The sequence below is a fragment of the Oncorhynchus tshawytscha genome, linkage group LG04, assembly GCF_018296145.1.
Source record: "Oncorhynchus tshawytscha isolate Ot180627B linkage group LG04, Otsh_v2.0, whole genome shotgun sequence".
NCBI lineage: Eukaryota > Metazoa > Chordata > Actinopteri > Salmoniformes > Salmonidae > Oncorhynchus > Oncorhynchus tshawytscha.
This window is the reverse complement of record NC_056432.1, coordinates 20,716,929-20,737,275: the sequence shown is the minus strand read 5'-3', so window position 1 is coordinate 20,737,275 and position 20,347 is coordinate 20,716,929. Positions and strand designations below refer to the sequence as shown.

The 20,347-nt window shown below is 41.3% G+C and overlaps 1 protein-coding gene across 2 annotated transcripts; it reads left to right on the top strand.

The window, feature by feature from the left end:
* Nucleotides 1-10,150: 10,150 nt before the first annotated feature.
* zgc:158260 (uncharacterized protein LOC571389 homolog) lies at nucleotides 10,151-20,327 on the top strand. Of its 2 annotated transcripts, none has more exons than XM_024400088.2 (8): nucleotides 10,151-10,431; nucleotides 16,064-16,439; nucleotides 16,796-16,974; nucleotides 17,088-17,250; nucleotides 17,429-17,626; nucleotides 17,785-17,928; nucleotides 18,071-18,148; nucleotides 19,947-20,327. In XM_024400088.2, the coding sequence occupies exons 1-8, from the start codon at nucleotides 10,373-10,375 to the stop codon at nucleotides 20,043-20,045; spliced, it is 1,296 nt and encodes a 431-aa protein (XP_024255856.1). In that variant the 5' UTR covers nucleotides 10,151-10,372; the 3' UTR covers nucleotides 20,046-20,327. The 2 variants fall into 2 exon arrangements, with proteins under 2 accessions (XP_024255856.1, XP_024255854.1); XM_024400086.2 differs by lacking the exon at nucleotides 10,151-10,431 and adding an exon at nucleotides 11,016-11,407.
* Nucleotides 20,328-20,347: the final 20 nt, after the last annotated feature.

The window sequence follows — 20,347 nt, the reverse complement described above, 5'->3', positions numbered from 1 at the left end:
GCATGTATTAACAGTAAAAAACTCAAGCATACTAAAAATATCAATGATATTATTTTTAAAAATATAATTCTAGTGCAATTGTAAAAAAAAATCTTATTATAATGATTCAGGAAAATGTTATTCTTGTTGTTTGTTATTCACTAGGGTTAATGGTTTTAATAAGATATGTGTAATTTTGGTATAGAATTTTGGAGTTGTTGTTTGTGAAGAGATAGCAGTGTAGTAAAGTGAAGCTAACAACGTCTGACAAAGAGCTTGTGAATGAATTAGCAACGCATGCTCGTTCACATGTGATGTCACACTAGGATTGCTACTAGTTAGTTAGTAACTTTCTAGACTGAGAGAGTGGGGCGTGTAGCCTAGCCCTGCTATACTACTGCCACTTATTCTTATCAGGATGCCGTATACTATTGGATAACTATAAAACATTAAAAAGCACAGTGCATCTGATGTGGTGAGTTAACTAAATGAATGTACACATTATTCTGCCTTCATACATGTTTGGGAGTCATCGACCGTTACTTCTCAACATGAAATACCGCTATCTCGCCGCCTCATCATCATCATCACCATCAGGTCTCCCTTAAATAACCTGCATGAACATGAATAATGTGTTATTCAGAGAACCAACGATAGTTGACGTGAAGCTTTTGTTCACTGAGCAGTAAACTTGATTGGCTAACAGCTTCCCGGACCACCATCCTAAGACCACCCCTGGTGGGTTATGATTGGATGGACGAGGTTGAGCGTGATGCAGAATTTGATCGACTGATTTTGGGGCGGGGCTCGTTTAAAGGGGGACTGTCAGGGTGATTCGCTTGCACTGCATCAGATGTACACACAGAGCTAACTGGAACTACCCCTACTACCCAGTCCAGCCAAGGTCGAGGGAAATAGAGAAAATAACAAATAAGTACAGACATACTACTTGAAATAAATTATAATTTCAACAAATAGTTCTCTGTTTTTCCCTTCTTTTTAAATGTTGTTACATTTCCTCCATTTGCACAATAATAGGCTACTATTGCAATACTTAGTAAAAACACCAATGACAAAATGCCAAAACTTTATAGATTTTTTATTTAACCTTTTATTTTATCAGGGAGTCATACTGAGACCAAGGGTCTATTTTACAGATGAGCTCTGAATTACATAAATTACAGAAAATACACACATCAATATAAATGCAAAATGCAAGCAGAAAGAAAAACACGGTCATAAAAAACAAACACATTCATCAGTAATAAGGCCCTCATGCAGCTTTATGAATTGCCCAAGATACATATACAGTATGTCTATATTGTATAGTGTCTATTATTTAAATGAATGCAGTAAATTAAATAAGGCAAGTCAAAACATTTTTTTATAAGAACACAGAAGATCTAAAACAGGGATGGGCAACTGGTGGCCCGTGCCCACAGGTCAATTTCCAAGGACAAAAAAATATATTTTGGGGGGGCTTAGAACCCCCAAAATACTTCATGTGTGGGTATGGATGTGGGTACACAGATCCATTGCGGCCCCACCCCCCTCAAAGTTGCCCAACCCTGATGTAAAATATGTGTGGGTATATAAAGGGTGTGCAGCATTCTTATGGCACCAGGAAGATACAGAGTTCCATCAATGTGCACACTGGACCGTTTCAGTATAGGCCATTCTAGACCAAAGGCTATTTACAGTAAGCTATAGAGTTCTGCACACAAAACAGAAGATGTTTGTTAGAATAGGAAAATTCATGAATAGATTTTATAGCCTAATTGTGATATCAGTGGCAGGTAAATATAGGATTAGACTACAGAAGCAATGCTTGTTGCATGGGGCCTTGACATAGCTGAGAACCAGTCTTTTGTAAACTGACAATTGCCAGGGGACAGTTATAAAGTTTTTAGTTTAATTTGTTTCACAGTCACACAAGTTAACCTTCAGAAACAGATCACGCCATGTTTCAACTAAGATGTCCGGATGAGACGTCTTCCTGTTTCATGCTCAAGCTCATTGCTACCATTAAGGGGGTTTCAGGACCTTTTCGGGACCTATTTTCAAAGGACATTTTTGCCAATTGGATGCTGTGGCATTCACAACTTGAGATGAACAGTTGGGTGTAATGGGATACTTCAAAGCTGCATTTAGAGCAAATTGAGAGCAACCATCCTTATTTACAGACAACACCTTTTGCTTGACTCAAGGACATGTATTTACACATAACTTCTGTGGGGTGAAATAGTGGTCAGATAAAAGGCATAGGCAAATGTCTGTTGTATTCTGACTTTGAAAATTAGGCAAATATTTATAAGGAACAGAAGACTGCCAATGCTGTGCATATCTGCTATAGATCTGCCCTGAAATCGCTTGTTTACAAAACAGTTAGCCTCTACTTTAATTTGAGGTTTCATCCAGCACCAAATTAATATACGTTTCACAAGTAGGCATAGGATCGTGACTGCTGAATCAAATCCAAGGGGATGCTTCACCGGCGTCTAAAATGTCATCTGTTTCCCACTGACTATCACCATCTCTTAATTGTAGTTTAGTTGGCCAATGGATTAATTTTCTATTATTTCTGTATTTCTTTCTCTCTGCATTGTTGGGAAGGGCCTGTCAGTAAGCATTTCACTAGTAGTCTACACCTGTTGTTTATGAAGCATGTGACAAATAAAATTTTATTTAATATCCTGCAAAAAATGCTGTTTGGACCGTAATGGAGGCTACAGAGTGAGCTGTTGAGTGCGTTCATGCAACAACACGTTTACCTCAGACAACCTTTTGATGCCATTCACTGGAATCAAACAAAAGAGGCCCATGGTTTATAAACCATAGGAAATGTTACACATCAAATCGTTTGATGTCGTTATCTGGAAAGGGAACTTACTTGGGTGTGCTCTAACATTAATATAATTGCACGTTACTTCATTGTACTAAGTACTATAACAATCCCGGGGGGGCGGTTCATGCTGGAGGGGGGCGGCATCTGTTCAAACAAGAGAAGTGAAAAATGCTGAAGCAAATCATCAGGGGGGAAGGTTAACAGTCAAGTAATGCAGCAACATTGTTTCTGGCCAAAAAGAAAAAGACAAAAAGAGAGAAAAAAAACAGGTCAACCTTTGTAATACTCTTTTTTAGTTTGGTCAGTGAAGCGAAGACTGGTTTGTTTGGTAGTTGCACCTAAGATGGTTTACTTTGAAGACCTACACATTGATATTTGATCATATTGTGAACAAAAAGTTTTGGGTGCAAGGGACATATCCTTGGTGCACTCTAAAGGGTCCAGTGTGCGAATAAGGCAACCATTCATGCATCCCAGAACAGGGAGACTTTTATTTAGAGGGTAAATACTTTTTCTTCTAACCCATCTGAGTATCTGATGTCCCAACAGATCATTCATTGTTTTCTCACACGTTCCTGTCCTATAAGCAAGAAACTGTAACCATAGCGCTTGGTTTGCACTTTGTAGGCAGGACCTGTAGCACAACAGTGAGGCATTTGTCAGACAAAACATGAATTGTCAAATGTAATTAAATGACAATGTCCCATCATTTCTGTAAATGCAGCAGTTTTGCATTCCCTGAAATAGTGCTAAATGGATTCAGTCAAAGAGCCAATGTGTATTTGCCTTTCACATGTAAGCACACTTAAAGGACAAGCAGGTTTGTGTATTGTTCAGTCAACAAGCACTCTGAATTCAATGCTTGGCTGCCCATGCCCTCACAGTGGTGAGTGGTGGACATGTACGTCTATTCCCTCCGCAAGGCTATCAAACAAGCTAAGCGTCAGTACAGAGACAAAGTAGAGTCTCAATTCAACGGCTCAGACACAAGAGGTATGTGGCAGGGTCTACAGTCAATCACGGACTACAAGAAAAAAACCAGCCCAGTCACGGACCAGGATGTCTTGCTCCCAGGCAGACTAAATAACTTTTTTGCCCGCTTTGAGGACAATACAGTGCCACTGACACGGCCTGCAACGAAAACATGCGGACTCTCCTTCACTGCAGCCGAGGTGAGTAAGACATTTAAACGTGTTAACCCTCGCAAGGCTGCAGGCCCAGACGGCATCCCCAGCCGCGCCCTCAGAGCATGCGCAGACCAGCTGGCCGGTGTGTTTACGGACATATTCAATCAATCCCTATACCAGTCTGCTGTTCCCACATGCTTCAAGAGGGCCACCATTGTTCCTGTTCCCAAGAAAGCTAAGTTAACTGAGCTAAACGACTACCGCCCGTAGCACTCACTTCCGTCATCATGAAGTGCTTTGAGAGACTAGTCAAGGACCATATCACCTCCACCCTACCTGACACCCTAGACCCACTCCAATTTGCTTACCGCCCAAATAGGTCCACAGACGATGCAATCTCAACCACACTGCACACTGCCCTAACCCATCTGGACAAGAGGAATACCTATGTGAGAATGCTGTTCATCGACTACAGCTCGGCATTCAACACCATAGTACCCTCCAAGCTCGTCATCAAGCTCGAGACCCTGGGTCTCGACCCCGCCCTGTGCAACTGGGTACTGGACTTCTTGACGGGCCGCCCCCAGGTGGTGAGGGTAGGCAACAACATCTCCACCCCGCTGATCCTCAACACTGGGGCCCCACAAGGGTGCGTTCTGAGCCCTCTCCTGTACTCCCTGTTCACCCACGACTGCGTGGCCACGCACGCCTCCAACTCAATCATCAAGTTTGCGGACGACACAACAGTGGTAGACTTGATTAGCAACAACGACGAGACGGCCTACAGGGAGGAGGTGAGGGCCCTCGGAGTGTGGTGTCAGGAAAATAACCTCACACTCAACGTCAACAAAACTAAGGAGATGATTGTGGACTTCAGGAAACAGCAGAGGGAACACCCCCCTATCCACATCGATGGAACAGTAGTGGAGAGGGTAGCAAGTTTTAAGTTCCTCGGCATACACATCACAGACAAACTGAATTGGTCCACTCACACAGACAGCATCGTGAAGAAGGCGCAGCAGCGCCTCTTCAACCTCAGGAGGCTGAAGAATTTCGGCTTGTCACCAAAAGCACTCACAAACTTCTACAGATGCACAATCGAGAGCATCCTGGCGGGCTGCATCACCGCCTGGTACGGCAACTGCTCCGCCCACAACCGTAAGGCTCTCCAGAGGGTAGTGAGGTCTGCACAACGCATCACCGGGGGCAAAGCTGGGACCGAGAGACTGAAAAACAGCTTCTATCTCAAGGCCATCAGACTGTTAAACAGCCACCACTAACATTGAGTGGCTGCTGCCAACACACTGACACTGACTCAACTCCAGCCACTTTAATAATGGGAATTGATGGGAAATGATGTAAAATATATCACTAGCCACTTTAAACAATGCTACCTAATATAATGTTACATACCCTACATTATTCATCTCATATGCATACGTATATACTGTACTCTATATCATCTACTGCATCCTTATGTAATACATGTATCACTAGCCACTTTAACTATGCCACTTTGTTTACATACTCATCTCATATGTATATGCTGTACTCGATACCATCTACTGTATCTTGCCTATGCTGCTCTGTACCATCACCCATTCATATATCTTCATGTACATATTCTTTATCCCCTTACACTGTGTATAAGACAGTAGTTTTGGAATTGTTAGTTAGATCACTTGTTGGTTATTACTGCATTGTCAGAACTAGAAGCACAAGCATTTCGCTACACTCGCATTAACATCTGCTAACCATGTGTATGTGACAAATAAAATATGATTTGATTGATTTGATTTGAGTTGCTGCTTGTCTGACCTAAGATAGTAGAACTTTCATTTTGAGTGAGTTTAGAGAGGATTCAACCCATCTCTAAATAACTTCCTAGATTATGTTCCTAGAATCGCTCATCTATTACAGTTCTTTACAGTAGATGTAAACTGATCTAATAGGTCGGCGATAACATCCTTTACTAGATCATTCATTGACCTAAAGCCTAGTAACTACTTAATAAAACCCCATGTATTTGAATAGTAAATGAACTGTCAATGTAAAGCAGAAGAAAACAACAACATTAACATTACTATGGTCACTTTGCATCACTCCCTGGCTTGCAGCACATTCTGAATCATGCAAAAATCTATGTGCACTTCAGGCCCAGTCAAGCCCAACTTACAAAACATTTAACATGTCTCGTCATCTAACTCTTAGATATTTCTCATCATCTAACTCTTAGACAAGAGGAGAGAATTCCTTGTTGGACATCCAATTCACCAAACAATTTATGAATGCCTTCCAAAATGCCCTCCTTAAATCAACACAATTGGAATAATATTAATACTTTCAGCAAACAGAGCTTAACATAAGGGAAAAGTTCATGGAGGCTAATCGCAGTGCACCCTGGTACTGCCTGTTTGTCACGCCACTTTCAGGCACCAGACAGTCTTTGTAGACCAGAGACTGAAATACAGGCATGGCTGTGGGAGTGGAGACTTGTGAGGAGTGCTAGACCTTTTCAGGAGACGTGATTGATGCAGCCAGAGCCATTAAGTACCATGGGAGGGTACACTATACTGAATTTATATTTGTGTTATTCCATTCCAAGCTCTCCTTGGAGATATCGTGGTGTTAAGAGAGAACGTGTGGTGCCAGGGTGAAAAGAAAGGACAATAAGTGTTAAGGAGTGGAAATTGTTGAGTGCCATAAGTAGAAATCGATTGCAAAAAAGTTGTAACTAAATCTATTATGTTAAAACAATTAAAGACAATGTCTTTGATGCATTGTTTAATTCATTCATTGGTCAAGGTAAAAGAGCCTATCACACATTTTTTCATGGTATTGAAGTTATATACTTAACTATAAAGCTTTGCACTGGCCATTCAAATGCCAATGGCCACCTGGGTGTGGTCCAGTTCCCACCATTGAGTGGGAAGTTTTGTACCTAGTTGTTTCAAGGATGGAGCAGTGATTAGTGTAAGGAAGAAGGGCAAAGCCATCTCATGACAGAAAACAGAGCAATGTCTCTGTTATAGCAGATCCTAAAATATTTCTTATAATAGAAACATTATAAGCTTAGTTTTTCACTGGTCATTCAAATTCCAGTGGTAACCTAGATGTGGTCCTGCTGTTCTCAATATTGAGAGGAAAACTTTGCTACAAGACTAAGAGGATGCAATGCTAATTTTTGAAGTGGAAGCAGAAGTGGAAATCCAATAATTGCAGATGATTTAAATTTAAACAAGACATACAGTACCAGTCAAAAGTTTGGACACACCTACTCATTCAAGGGTTTTTCTTTATTTTTACTATTTTCTACATTGTAGATGTGAAGACATCAAAACTATAAAACAACACATTTGGAATTATGTAGTAACCAAAAAAGTGTTAAACAAATCAAAATATATTTGAGATTTTAGATTATTCAAAGTAGCCACCCTTTGCCTTGATGACAGCTTTGCACACTCTTGGCATTCTATCAACCAGCTTCATGAGGTAGTCACCTCAATGTAGAAAATAGTAAAATAAAGAAAAACCATGGAATGAGTAGGTGTGTCCAAACTTTTGACTGGTACTGTCAACGTTTTACACATTTATCTTATGGCACACAATTTTAGGAAAAGCTTGACAGTTTCCCACCTTTTTAAAACACTTCTGTGCATAATTCTAAAAGTGAACAGAAACAGAAATGCACAAATTGCAGCGGTTTGAAAAAACAATACATGAAAGATACATATTTCACACCTTTACCCATTTATTTTATGGAACACAATCTGAGGAAAAGCTTGACAGTTCCCCACCATTTTTACTTTCTATGCAGATTCCTCACCCCGTGAGAACATCATCTATGGTTGATTGTTTTCTACAGATAATACCTCAACATATGTTTGGATGTAAAAGGTTGCTAAAACTGGGCAGAAACACCCTGGCTACTGAAAACTACAGTGCAGCAAAACCAGCCTCTGATTATTGTAAACAAAAACATTTCCTGTATATTAAGCTGGTTTCCCCCAATTGTATGTGTGCTGTCAATGACAGGTAAACACCCCCCTGAGAAAAATATGTGTCCTGTTGCTTTGGTTCCATAGCTGTTTGTACATTTTTGGAAATGTGCACATTATTGTCAACACAACATCATGTGGAACAAAATATACAATGGAATATATTTATGATTACAAAATATGATTAGCAATAGAATAATAATAGTTCCACACACATCCACCTAAATTAGTTAGAAAGTTTCCATCACGCAAGGAATACTAATGGTAAATTACACTGACAACATCCGGCTTGACAATCAGAATTTGAAGTCCAAGTTTGTGATGCATCACAATGTCTTAAAGTTTGTACATATCAATAGTGTTTGTGTTCTGGGAGTATGCCGGACAAATAATCCTGAGATCCTTTTCGAATCCTAATATTTACTCCCCTATGAATATGCCAAAGGGTACGGCTCCAAGGAGAGTTGGACCAGGGCCAACACAACCATTTGAGAGCATTGGCCAAGTGATCACAACTGTCAAGGGTGTCATATTTCAGTCAATTAAAATCCATGGCAAAAGTGATGGAATTGTTTCCCAACCTGAATTGCTTGATATTAGAACAGAGGCAGAACTTCTTTTGCACCTCTTCAAATCATTCAAACCTTACAGTGGCGGTTTACAAACCTTTTAGTAAATGTTTCCAAATTCTTTCAGATACTTTACATAGTAATGTATTGGTATGATCTGTTTCTTATCAAGTGTTCTGAACCATAAACCAGAAGACAGTAACAAGTATGATGGAAAATGGTACAGTAACCTAAACATGTCAAAACTAGACAAGGAAAGTAGGCTTAACCTGTCAAAGGGACAACAATTCCCTGTGAGATGGTCCTGGAGCCAAGAGGATACATTTTCCAAAGAAGTTCCAATATGTTCTGGTGGTCTGGCTAAAACAATGTAATGTCTAAGGTTGCAAAGGGAGGGTATGTTACTCAAAACTTTCTAAGTTTACCAGTAAACTACCAGAATGTTGGTATCTTTCAAGAATTGTATGTAATCTATCACAAGACATCTAGTGGCCATTTTGGGTAGTTCAGATTATCATAGGTGTCTGTAATAATCTCTGGCCTTATCATGTAAAATATACACCAAGTGTACAAAACATAAAAAATACCTTCCCAATGTTGAGGTGCACCCCCCTTTTGCCCTCAGAACAGCCTCAATTCGTCGGGCATGGACTCCACATGGATGCAGGCCCATGTTGACTCCAATGCTTCCCACAGTTGTGTCAAGTTGGCTCGATATACTTTGGGAGGTGGACCATTCTTGATACACACAGGAAACTGTTGAGTGTGAAAAACACAGCAGCACTGCAGTTCTTGGCACAAACCGGTGTGCCTTGCAAATACTACCATATCCCCTTCAAAGGCACTTAAATATTTTGTTTAGCCCACTCAATGGCACACATTCCCAATCCATGTCTCAATTTTCTCAAGGATTAAAATCCTTCTTTAACATGTCTTCTCCCCTTCATCCACACTGATTGAAGTGGATTTAACAAGTGACATCAATAAGGGATCATAGCTTTCACCTGGTCAGTCTGTCATGGAAAGAGCAAACTAGTGGCAGTTGTGAAAAACTTCAATAGTTGGAGTTGCAGAGATAATTAATAAATAATAACATTGTTGATTAGATGCTTTTGTCATTAATTAGGATATTCTCTGTTGATCCATATGGTCTATCTACTAGAAACTCAGACAATATGGATACTGATATAAAAAAATATATAAACTACCAAACTTACGATAGATTGCCATAGATATTCTGTTAATTACCAAAATTACTGAAGATTCCGGTAAATTTGGTATATTATTGGTACCTTTTCAACCCTAGTCATGGCCTTTCTGTGTCCAGCTCCAACAGGCCCAGGCTGTTTCACAGTGTGCCGAAGAGGTCAAAGCAGCGGTCAGCTGGTCCCCCAGCCAAGCAGGTCACAATATGGTGCCTAGTCAAGCAGAGGCATGTGGGTGAAAGCTGTCAGAGGCACTAGCTAAAAGCTGTGACTTCTACAGTCCACAAATCCGTGAAGTGGAATTTCCCTGGCCTAACAAATGGTGCAATGTTGATGGAATTGGATGATGATGATGACGAGGATAATGATTAGTCATTTAAGAGGCTGTGCTGTTGTTCAACAGCGTTGACTGACCTCAGTCCTGTGACAGCACAAGTAATACATAGGGCAAGAAGGAATGCAAGCTCTGAATCAAATCAGATCAAATTTATTTATATAGCCCTTCGTACATTAGCTGATATCTCAAAGTGCTGTACAGACCTGAAGACCTCAAAGGAGCCGTACATTACAATTATTTCTGTTAGCACTCTTTTCTCTGTCTACACATCCACAGGCTGGAAATCAGTTTTACTTAACTTACTGTGGGATAATGTATGACTATGACGTGATCATCGGTTGTCATAATAACCACTTCTACAACTTGAAGAGGTATTTATTTCTGATTTATCCTTATTAGTAGTGGTAGTAATAAAAAGTAGCAGGTTTTAATTCATTTGTTGCTATAACTTGAGTTTGACAATGCATAAACAGGGGAACACTAGCAACTCTCTCATTTTCACTCTGTTTTTTCACTGGTTTGTTTAAACAAGACATGAGGGCCTATGGCCTATGGACATATTATCTAATTCATGAGCCCTAACCAGAACCGCATGTAGAGGGGCACATGGTCAACATACACATGCATTCTACATTCAAATTATGTAAACATACAATAATCCCAATACATGTTGAATTAGAGAAATATTGATTTAAATTACACAATAACTAGTTTACTAATGCATGACGGCCAGCAAAAAACAAGAGCAACCAACCCGACACCAAAAGGGCTCTGCTCTGTACTTTCAGCTATAGTTTTCAGATTTGTCAAAGTATTTCTTTTTAAAAATCTAGCAGTAACGTTAACAATTTTTAGGATCACCCAAAAGAAGAGGAACTCATCAGTTCCCTCTGATCACATACCACCATCTAGTGGTCAAAATCATAGCAAGGCTATATTGTCTTCAGTAAAAACTGCATTAAGATGATTTTGCTCTTATTATTTTTTTGACGTGTTGATTTGTGACTGTCAAGTAAGTTCATAATCGTAATTACAGCAAAGGCCCTCTGGAACGCAAACTACATTTATATTGTGTGACATCCCATAAGAACTACAATTTATCGCGAAACAATGTTACCATAGTAACCATCTAACAAACTTTGTATTAGGAGCAGGGAGCTAGCCAGATCGCTTTAAGTAATACCGGAATTACGAAAGGGTCGATAGCTTTTTGACGTGCCCCGGGGGCGACACTCGTTTGCCTTTTATTACGTAGAAATTGATGAGAAAACAAGGACACATAATGACTGATAAAATGTTTCAAATTGGACCACCGGAGACTAGAACGACGCTTCCTGCCTACCATTGGTAATGTGGATGTCACATCACACTAAAGACAACATTGGGTAGCCTCTTTTGTAACAATATAGTCATAACTGTATGTGGTTGACAACATAATTATATGTACACTGAACAAAAATATAAAAGGCAACATGCAACAATTTCATGATTGTACTGAGTTGCAGTTCATATAAGGAAATCAATCGATTTAAATAAATTCATTAGGCCCTAATCTATGGATTTCACATGAATGGGAATACAGATATGCATCTGTTGGTCACATATACATTATATACAGTGCCTTCGGAAAGTATTCAGACCCATTGACCTTTTCCACATGTTGGTACATTACAGCCTTATTCTAAAATGGATTACATCTACACATAATACCCCATAGTGACAAAGCAAAAAACAGAAATACCTTATTTGTATAACTATTCAGACCCTTTGCTATGAGCCTCGAAATTGAGCTCAGGTGCATCCTGTATCCATTGATCATCCTTGAGATGTTTCTACAACTTGATTGGAGTCCACCTGTGGTAAACTCAATTGATTGGACATGATTTGGAAAGGCACACACCTGTCTTTATAAGGTCCCACAGTTGACAGGGCATGTCAGCAAAAAACAAGCCATGAGGTAAAAGGAATTGTCCGTAGAGTTTCCCAAGATAGGATTGTGTCGAGGTCAGTGGTGGAAAAAGTACCCATTTGTCATACTTGAGTAAAAGTAAAGATACCTTAATAGAAAACAACTCAAGTAAAAGTGAAAGTCATCCAGTAAAATACTACTTGAGTAAAAATGTAAAAGTATTTGGTTTTAAATATAATTAAGTATCAAAAGTAAAAGTATTAATTGTTTCAAATTCCTTACATTATGCAAACCAGATGGCACAATATTTTTTTAAACATTTATTTACAGATAGCCAAGGGAACACTACAACACCTAGGCATTCATTTACAAACAAAGCATTTGTGTTTAGTGAGTACGCCAGATCAGAGGCAGTAGGGATGACCAGGGATGTTCCCTTGATAAGTGTGTGAATTGGATAATTTTCTTGTCAAAATGTAACGAGAACTTTTGGGTGTCAGGGAAAATGTATAGAGCAAAAAGTATGTTACTTTCTTTAGGAATGTTATTAAGTAAAAGTTGGCAAAAATATAAATAGTAAAGTAACGTAAAGATACAGTACCCCCAAAGAACACTTAAGTAATATTTTAAAGTATTTTTACTTAAGTACTTTACACAACTTGTCGAGGCACAGATCTGGGGAAGGGTACCAAAACATTTCTGCAGCATTGAAGGTCCCCAAGAACACAGTGTCCTCCATCATTCTTAAACGGAAGAAGTTTAGAACCACCAAGACTTCCAACAGCTGGCTGCCCGGCCAAACTAAGCAATTGGGGGAGAAGGGCCCTGACCAAGAATCTGATGGTCACTCTGACAGAACTCCAGAGCTCCTCTGTGGAGATGGGAGAACCTTCCAGAGTGACAACCATCTCTGCAGCACTCAACCAATCAGGCCTTTATGGTAGAGTGGCCAGACGGAAGCCACTCCTCAGTAAAAGGCACATGACAGCCCGCTTGGAGTTTTCCAAAAGGCACCTAAAGACTCTCAGACCATGAGAAACAAGATTCTCTGGTCTGATGAAACCAACATTGAACTCTTCGGCCTGAATGCCAAGTGTCACGTCTGGAGGAAACCTGGCACCATCCCTACAGTGAAGCATGGTGGTGGAAGCATCATGCTGTGGGGATGTTATTCGGGGGCAGGGACTGGGAAACTAGTGAGGATTGAGGCAAAGATGAACTGAGCAAAGTACAGAAAGATCTTTGATGAAAACCTGCTCCAGAGCGTTCACCTTCCAACAGGACAACGACACCGAAGCACACAATGCAGGAGTGGCTTCGGGACAAGTCTCTGAATGTCCTTGAGAGGCCCAGCCAGAGGCCGGACTTGAACTTGATCGAACATCTCTGGATAGACCTGAAAATTGCTGTGCGACGACACTCCCCATCCAACCTGACAGAGCTTGCGAGGATCTGCAGAGAAGCATGGGAGAAACTCCCCAAATACAGGTGTGCCAAGCTTGTAGCGTCATACCCAAGAAGACTCGAGGCTGTAATCGCTGCCAAAGGTTCTTCAACAAAGTACTGAGTAAAGGGTCTGAATACTTATGTAAATGTGATATTTCAGTTTTTTTATTTTTTTATAAAGTAGCAAAAATGTCTAAAAGCCTGTTTTTGCTTTGTCATTATGGGGTATTGTGTGTAGATTGATGAGGAAAATAAACAATTTAATACATTTTAAAATAAGGCTCTAACCTAACAAAATGTTGAAAAAGTCAAGGGTTCTGAATACTTTCCGAAGGCACTATATACGAAGTATGTGGATACCCCTTCAAATTCGTGGATTTGACTATTTCAGCCACAGTCGTTGCTGACAGGTGTATAAAATCAAGCACACCGCCATGCAATCTCCATAGACAAACATAGGCAGTAGAAAGGTCTTACTGAAGAGCTCAGTGACTTTCAATAAGGCATCGTCATAGGATGCCACCTTTCAAACAAATAAATCAGTTGGTCAAATTTCTGCCCTGCTATAGCAGCCCCGGTCAACTGTAAGTGATGTTATTGTGAAGTAGAAATGTCTCAGAGCAATAATGGCTCAGCTGCGAAGTGGTAGGCCACACAAGCTCACAGAATGAGACTGCAGAGTGCTGAAGTGCGTAGTGGGTAAAAATCGTCTGCCTCTGGAGGCAACGTCAGCACAATAATTGTTCATCTGGAGCTTCATGAAATGGGTTTCCATGGCAGAGCAGCCCCACACAAGCCTAAGATCATGCGCAATACTAAGGGTTGGCTGGAGTGGTGGAAAGCTTGCCATCATTGGAATCGCGTTCTGTGGAGTGATGAATCACGCTTCATCTGGCAGTCCGATGGATGAATCTGGGTTTGGCGGATGCCAGGAGAACGCTACCTGCCCCAATGCATAGCATAGAATGACATTCTAGACGATTCTGTGCTTCCAACTTTGCGGCAACAGTTTGGGGAAGGCCCTTTCCTGTTTTAGCATGACAATGCCCCCATGCACAAATGAGGCCCATACAGAAATGGTTTGTCGAAATCGGTTTGGAAGAACTTGACTGGCCGGCACAGAGTCCTGACATCAACCCCATCGAACACCTTTGGAATTAATTGTAATGCAGACTGCAAGCCAGGCCTAATCCCACAACATCAGTGCCCGACCTCACTAATGCTCTAGTGGCTGAATGGAAGCAAGTCCCTGCAACAATGTTCCAACATCTAGTGAAAAGCCTTCCCAAAACAGTGGAGGCTGTTATAGCAGCACAGAGGGGACCAACTCCATATTAATGCCCATTATTTTGGAATGAGATGTTTGACGAGCAGGTGTCCATATACTTTTGGTCATGTAGTGTACCTTAAAAAAGGTAGGGGCATGGATCAGAAAATCAGTCAGTATCTGGTGTGACCACCATTTGCCTCATGCAGCTCGACACATCTCCTTTGCATAGAGTTGATCAGTCTGTTGATTGTGGCCTGTGGAATGTTGTCCCATTCCTCTTCAACGGCTGTGTGAAGTTGCTGGATATTGGTGGAAACTGGAACACGCTGTAATACACGGCGAGCCAGAGCATCCCAAACATGCTCAATGGGTGACATGTCTAGAAGGTATGCAGGCCATGGAAAAACTGGAACATTTTCAGCTTCCAGGAATTGTGTACAGATCCTTGCGATATGGGGTCATGCATTATCATGCTGAAACATGAGGTGATGGCTGCGGATGAATGGCACGACAATGGGCCTCAGGATCTCGTCACGGTATCTCTGTGCATTCAAATTGCCATCGACAAAATGCAATTGTGTTCGTTGTCCTTAACTTATGCCTGCCCATACCATAACCCCACCGAGACCATGGGGCACTCCCTTCACATCAGAAAACCGCTCACCCACACGACGCCATCTGCCCGGTACAGTTGAAACCGGGATTCATCCGTGAATAGCACACTTCTCCAGAGTGCGAGTAGCCATCGAGGGTGAGCATTTGCCCACTGAAGTTGGTTACGACACCAAATTGCAGTCAGGTCAAGACCCTGGTGAGGACTATGAGCATGCAGATGAGCTTCCCTGAGACGGTTTCTGATCATTTGGGCAGATATTATTCAGTTGTGCAAACCCAGTTTCATCAGCTGTCCGGGTGGAAGCCGGATGTGGAGGTACTGGGCTGGCGTGGTTACACGTGGCCTGCGGTTGTGAAGCCGGTAGGACGTACTGCATATTTTAGAGTGACCTTTGTTTTGTTCCCAGCACAAGGTGCACCTGTGTAATGAGCATACTGTTTAAATCAGCTTCTATATATGCCACACTTGTCAGGTGGATGGATTATTTTGACAAAGGAGAAATGCTCATTAACAGGGATGTAAACAAATTTGTGCACAAAACCTGGGAGAAATAAGCTTTTTGTGCATATGGAACATTTCTGGGATCCTTTATTTCAGCTCATGAAACCTGGGATGAACACTTTACATGTTGCGTTTATATTTTTGTTCAGTATACATAACATTGACACATAACCTTCCATCCAGTCTCTCTGGACTGGAGCTTCCAAATGTTAATGAGGGCAATGTGAAAGTAGAAGGATTTAATTTAGCTTTGACCCACAGGTACAAGGAAAAGTTGATGACCAAATGCCTGAAAGATGCAAAGAACAAACATCATCTCTCAGGTGCTTTGGATGGCCGTCGTTGGCGTTTTCTAAATGTGGGACTTGATGACTTCAGAGATGGGTATCCTAGTGCTGGGACAGCGGTTCTCTCTCAGGCCCAGAGGGGCATGTCCCCTTCCATTTTTGGGATGCCAAGTCCTACATCTCTCTCTGATAAAACACAATGGAAGCGCTTCTCGAAAGAGCAGGCTTGCTTCTCTAAGAAGAACCCTCAGCAGCAGGTACACCGGGAGCATGTAGCTACAGTGGAGCACAAACTCAAACAGCATCCTCTGGCTCTGTACCCACATTTAGAGCATGGCATGCCCCCAGAGGTGAGTGGCAGGTAGATAAGACTAATCAGCGATGTAATCACATTGCAGATAAAAGTTACCTCTCAATCCTTTTTGCAGTAAGGCATAAAGGGCTGGTTTCCCAGACACCGAATAAGCCTAGTCCTGGACTAAAATTCGATAAGGATGTTGAATGGAGATCCTTCATTGTAAAGGCTTCAGTCTGGGGTAAGGTTTAATCTGTGTGTGGTAAACCAGTCCCTAAAGTATACATCAGATGGCCCATGCACATACAATTCTGAATTACAGTAATCAACTCTTACGCTGTTCTTACAGTAGGACTTTGTTTTGCTTACTTGTAACACAATATGTCCTACTGATTGTCTTTCATCCCGTAGTTGTTTGATCAGGTGATATGTGTCCTGGACCCAGATATGTGTGTGAACAGAGCTTCTGCAGTGACTTCACCAGAAAAAGAGGAGCAGGTAGACAACTGCACTGAGCCATGGGAAACGATCATGCGGGAATCGGAGTCAGAGGAGGAAGTGAGAGAGGGACCACCTGTCAGTGCAATAATGTAAGTAGATTTCTGGAGAAGTCTGTTTTGGGGCAAACTCTTCATTACTAGGATATAAACTGTTCATCTAGTGGTATAACTACTGTTGTTAACCCTTTATTATTTGGCTGAAGGACGGACGATTTATGTGCAAAGAACCCTTACAAAGGGCTGCAAAGAAAGCAGAGCAGTGCCAAGGAAGACCAGATAGTAAACGTCAAACGACTGCGCTCCCCATCTCAAGACGAGGACATCAAGAAAGTCACTAAGCTTTTCTGTGACTGGGTCGCCTCATTGGTAAGCACAGCTAACAGAAACCGGCCAAGGTGAGGAACACACACCCCAATTAAAGGTCAAGTAAAGATCAGAATGATGAATCATCATATTCTAAATGACCTTGTAGAAGCAGGAACAGATCATTTAGAATGATCTTAACATTTAACCTCCCTGGTAAATGAATGGTTGACTCTCGCAGGGAGGAGAGAAGAACAACCTGACTGAATCCACCCTACTGGGCCTGTTTGTCAGTGGGTATGAGAAGAAGCCATCCCTGACCTTCCCTATCCAGGTGGTTGAGCCTAAGAACGTGCCAGAGGACCTACGTAACTCTGTGGAGGATCTGCGCAGAGCCCACACCTGTGAAGACCCCTTAAAGGACTCAGAACCATACAAGGTATTGAGTGTCTCAGCTTGAGGCCCACAGACCTCACAACACAGATGGATGAAAATGTATCAATTGCTTGTACAGTTCTTCACTTTCTAAACAGCATTACCCACAACTAAGTCCACATCCTGCCTATGGAAAAAATATAAAATGCACATGTTCAACAGAGCAAACCAGGAACTAAAAGGCCCAAATATGGAGCATGGTACCTGGATACTAAAACATGGAAGAAAAGAGATGCTGATGAACCATTAAGAGACCCCAATGTCATCCCTGAGGACTTTGAGTTTCCTGCACAACCAAGTGAAATGGTGGGTCTTTGGTATAACTATTACGCTTGTCCTTGTTCTTTGTAGGTAAAAACGAGATAACTGTCTTTGACTATTAATCAGAATATCAATCCCCATTGACGGTTCAGGTAAAATTGTCTGATATAATTTGTCTTCTCAATAGGATGATGAACTGAAACAGATGCATGGGACTCAAGCGTTCAAGCAGTTCATCATCAGCAAAGGGCTGAGGGTGCCTAGGGTAAGACAACATTGCTTCACATTTTTACACAGGTCATGCTTCACAGCACAGGTGTTTGAATTTCAATGTCAGTTAATATATACAAAACCAGTCAAAGGTTTGGACACACCTATTCATTGCAGGGTTTTTCTTTATTTTTATTATTTTCTACATTGTAGAATAATAGTGAAGACATCAACATTTGAGATTCTTCAAAGTAGCCACCCTTTGCCTTGATGACAGCTTTACACTCTTGGAATTCTCTCAACCAGCTTCATGAGGTAGTCGCCTGGAATGCATTCAATTAACAGGTGTTCCTTGTTAAAAAGATAATTTGTGGAATTTATTTCCTTAATGCATTTGAGCCAATCAGTGTTGTGACAAGGTAGGGGTGGTATACAGAAGATACTCCTATTTGGTAAAATACCCAAGTCCATATTATGGCAAGAACAGCTCAAATAAGCAAAGAGAAATGACAGTCCATCATTACTTTAAGACATGAAGGTCATTCAATCCGGAACATTTCAAGAACTTTGAAAGTTTCAGTCGTAAAAACATTAAAGCACTATGATGAAACTGGCTCTCATGAGGACCGCCACAGGAAAGGAAGACCCAGAGTTACCTCTCCTGGAGAGGATAAGTTCATTAGAGTTAACTGCATTTCAGATTGCAGCTCAAATATATGCTTCAGAGTTCAAGTAACAGACACATCTCAACATCAACTGTTCAAAGGAGACTGCGTGAATCAGGCCTTCATGGTTGAATTGCTGCAAAGAAACCACTACTAAAAGGACACCAATAAGAAGAGACTTGCTTGGGCCAAGAAACACGAGCAATGGACATTAGACCTGTGGAAATCTGTCCTTTGGTCTGATGAGTCCAAATTTGAGATTTTTGGTACCAACTACCATGTCTTTGTGAGACAGAGTAGGTGAACGTATTGTCTGCATGTGTGGTTCCCACCGTGAAGCATGGAGAAGGTGTGATGGTGCTTTACTGGTGACACTGATTTAGAATTCAAGGCACACTTAACCAGCATGGCTACCACAGCATTCTGCAGCGATACGCCATCCCATCTGGTTTGCGCTTAGTGGGACTATCATTTGTTTTTCAACAGGACAATGACCCAACACACCTCCAGGCTGTGTAAGGGCTATTTGACCAAGGAGGAGAGTGATGGGAGTGCTGCAACAGATGATCCCAGATGGCCTCCACAATCACCCGACTTGAGATGGTTTGGGATGAGTTGGACCGCCGAGTGAAGGAAAAGCAGCCAACAAGTGCTCAGCATATTATTTATTTTTTTACCTTTATTTTACTAGGCAAGTCAGTTAAGAACAAATCCTTATTTTCAATGACAGCCTAGGAACAGTGGGTTAACTGCCTGTTCAGGGGCAGAACGACAGATTTGTACCTTGTCAGCTTGGGGATTCGAACATGCAACCTTTCGGTTACTAGTCCAACACTCTAACCACTAGGCTACCCTGCCGCCCCATATGTGGGAACTCCTTCAATACGGTTGGAAAAGGATTACAGGTGTAGCTGGTTGAGAGAATGCCAAGTGTGCAAAGCTGTCATCAAGCCAAAGGGTGGCTACTTTGAAGAATCTAAAATATATTTTGATTTGTTCAACAGTTTTTTGGTTACTACAGGATTCCATGTGTTATTTTATAGTTTTGATGTCTTCACAATGACTTTTCAATGTAGAAAATAGTAAAAATAAAGAACAACTAGTAGGTGTAAGTGTCCAAACTTTTGACTGGTACTGTAAGTATTTGATCTGAAATTGGTTGGCTTTTAAACTTGGGTTTCTTTTCAGTTTCTGAGTACTCTCTTTGAAGAAGAGGAGGGAGACAACAGATCAAAGCCAGATGGAGCAGGCTCTGCTTCAACACGGAAGGGGACAGTGGTACTTTAGGCAGGTTTCAATAGGTAATATGTTGGGCAGTTACACAGTAGTATACTCAATTTGTCAAAACAAACTGACATAAAACATTTGACGCTACGCTGCTACAAAGGTTCTCCTAATTTTTCATGAGTTTCCAAATCACTGACTGGCTGTCAATGCATGTACATCAAAGATCATCCTCAGTTACCTTGACTAATGACATCTTTCATGAATAACAAGAATATCCTGCTAGCCTGTTGTTTATCCTCCTGTCATCATATTTGGTGCCAATCCTCGATATTTGGTGTCATTTTTGCCATGTTGATAGTAAC

Coding starts and splice junctions, on each gene's coding strand:
- zgc:158260 (XM_024400086.2), top strand. CDS start 11,322: ATGAGAAAACAAGGACACATAATGACTGATAAAATGTTTCAAATTGGA. Junction 11,408..16,063: donor ACGCTTCCTGCCTACCATTG/GTAATGTGGATG, acceptor TTTGACCCACAG/GTACAAGGAAAAGTTGATGA. Junction 17,929..18,070: donor CTGCACAACCAAGTGAAATG/GTGGGTCTTTGG, acceptor TCTTCTCAATAG/GATGATGAACTGAAACAGAT.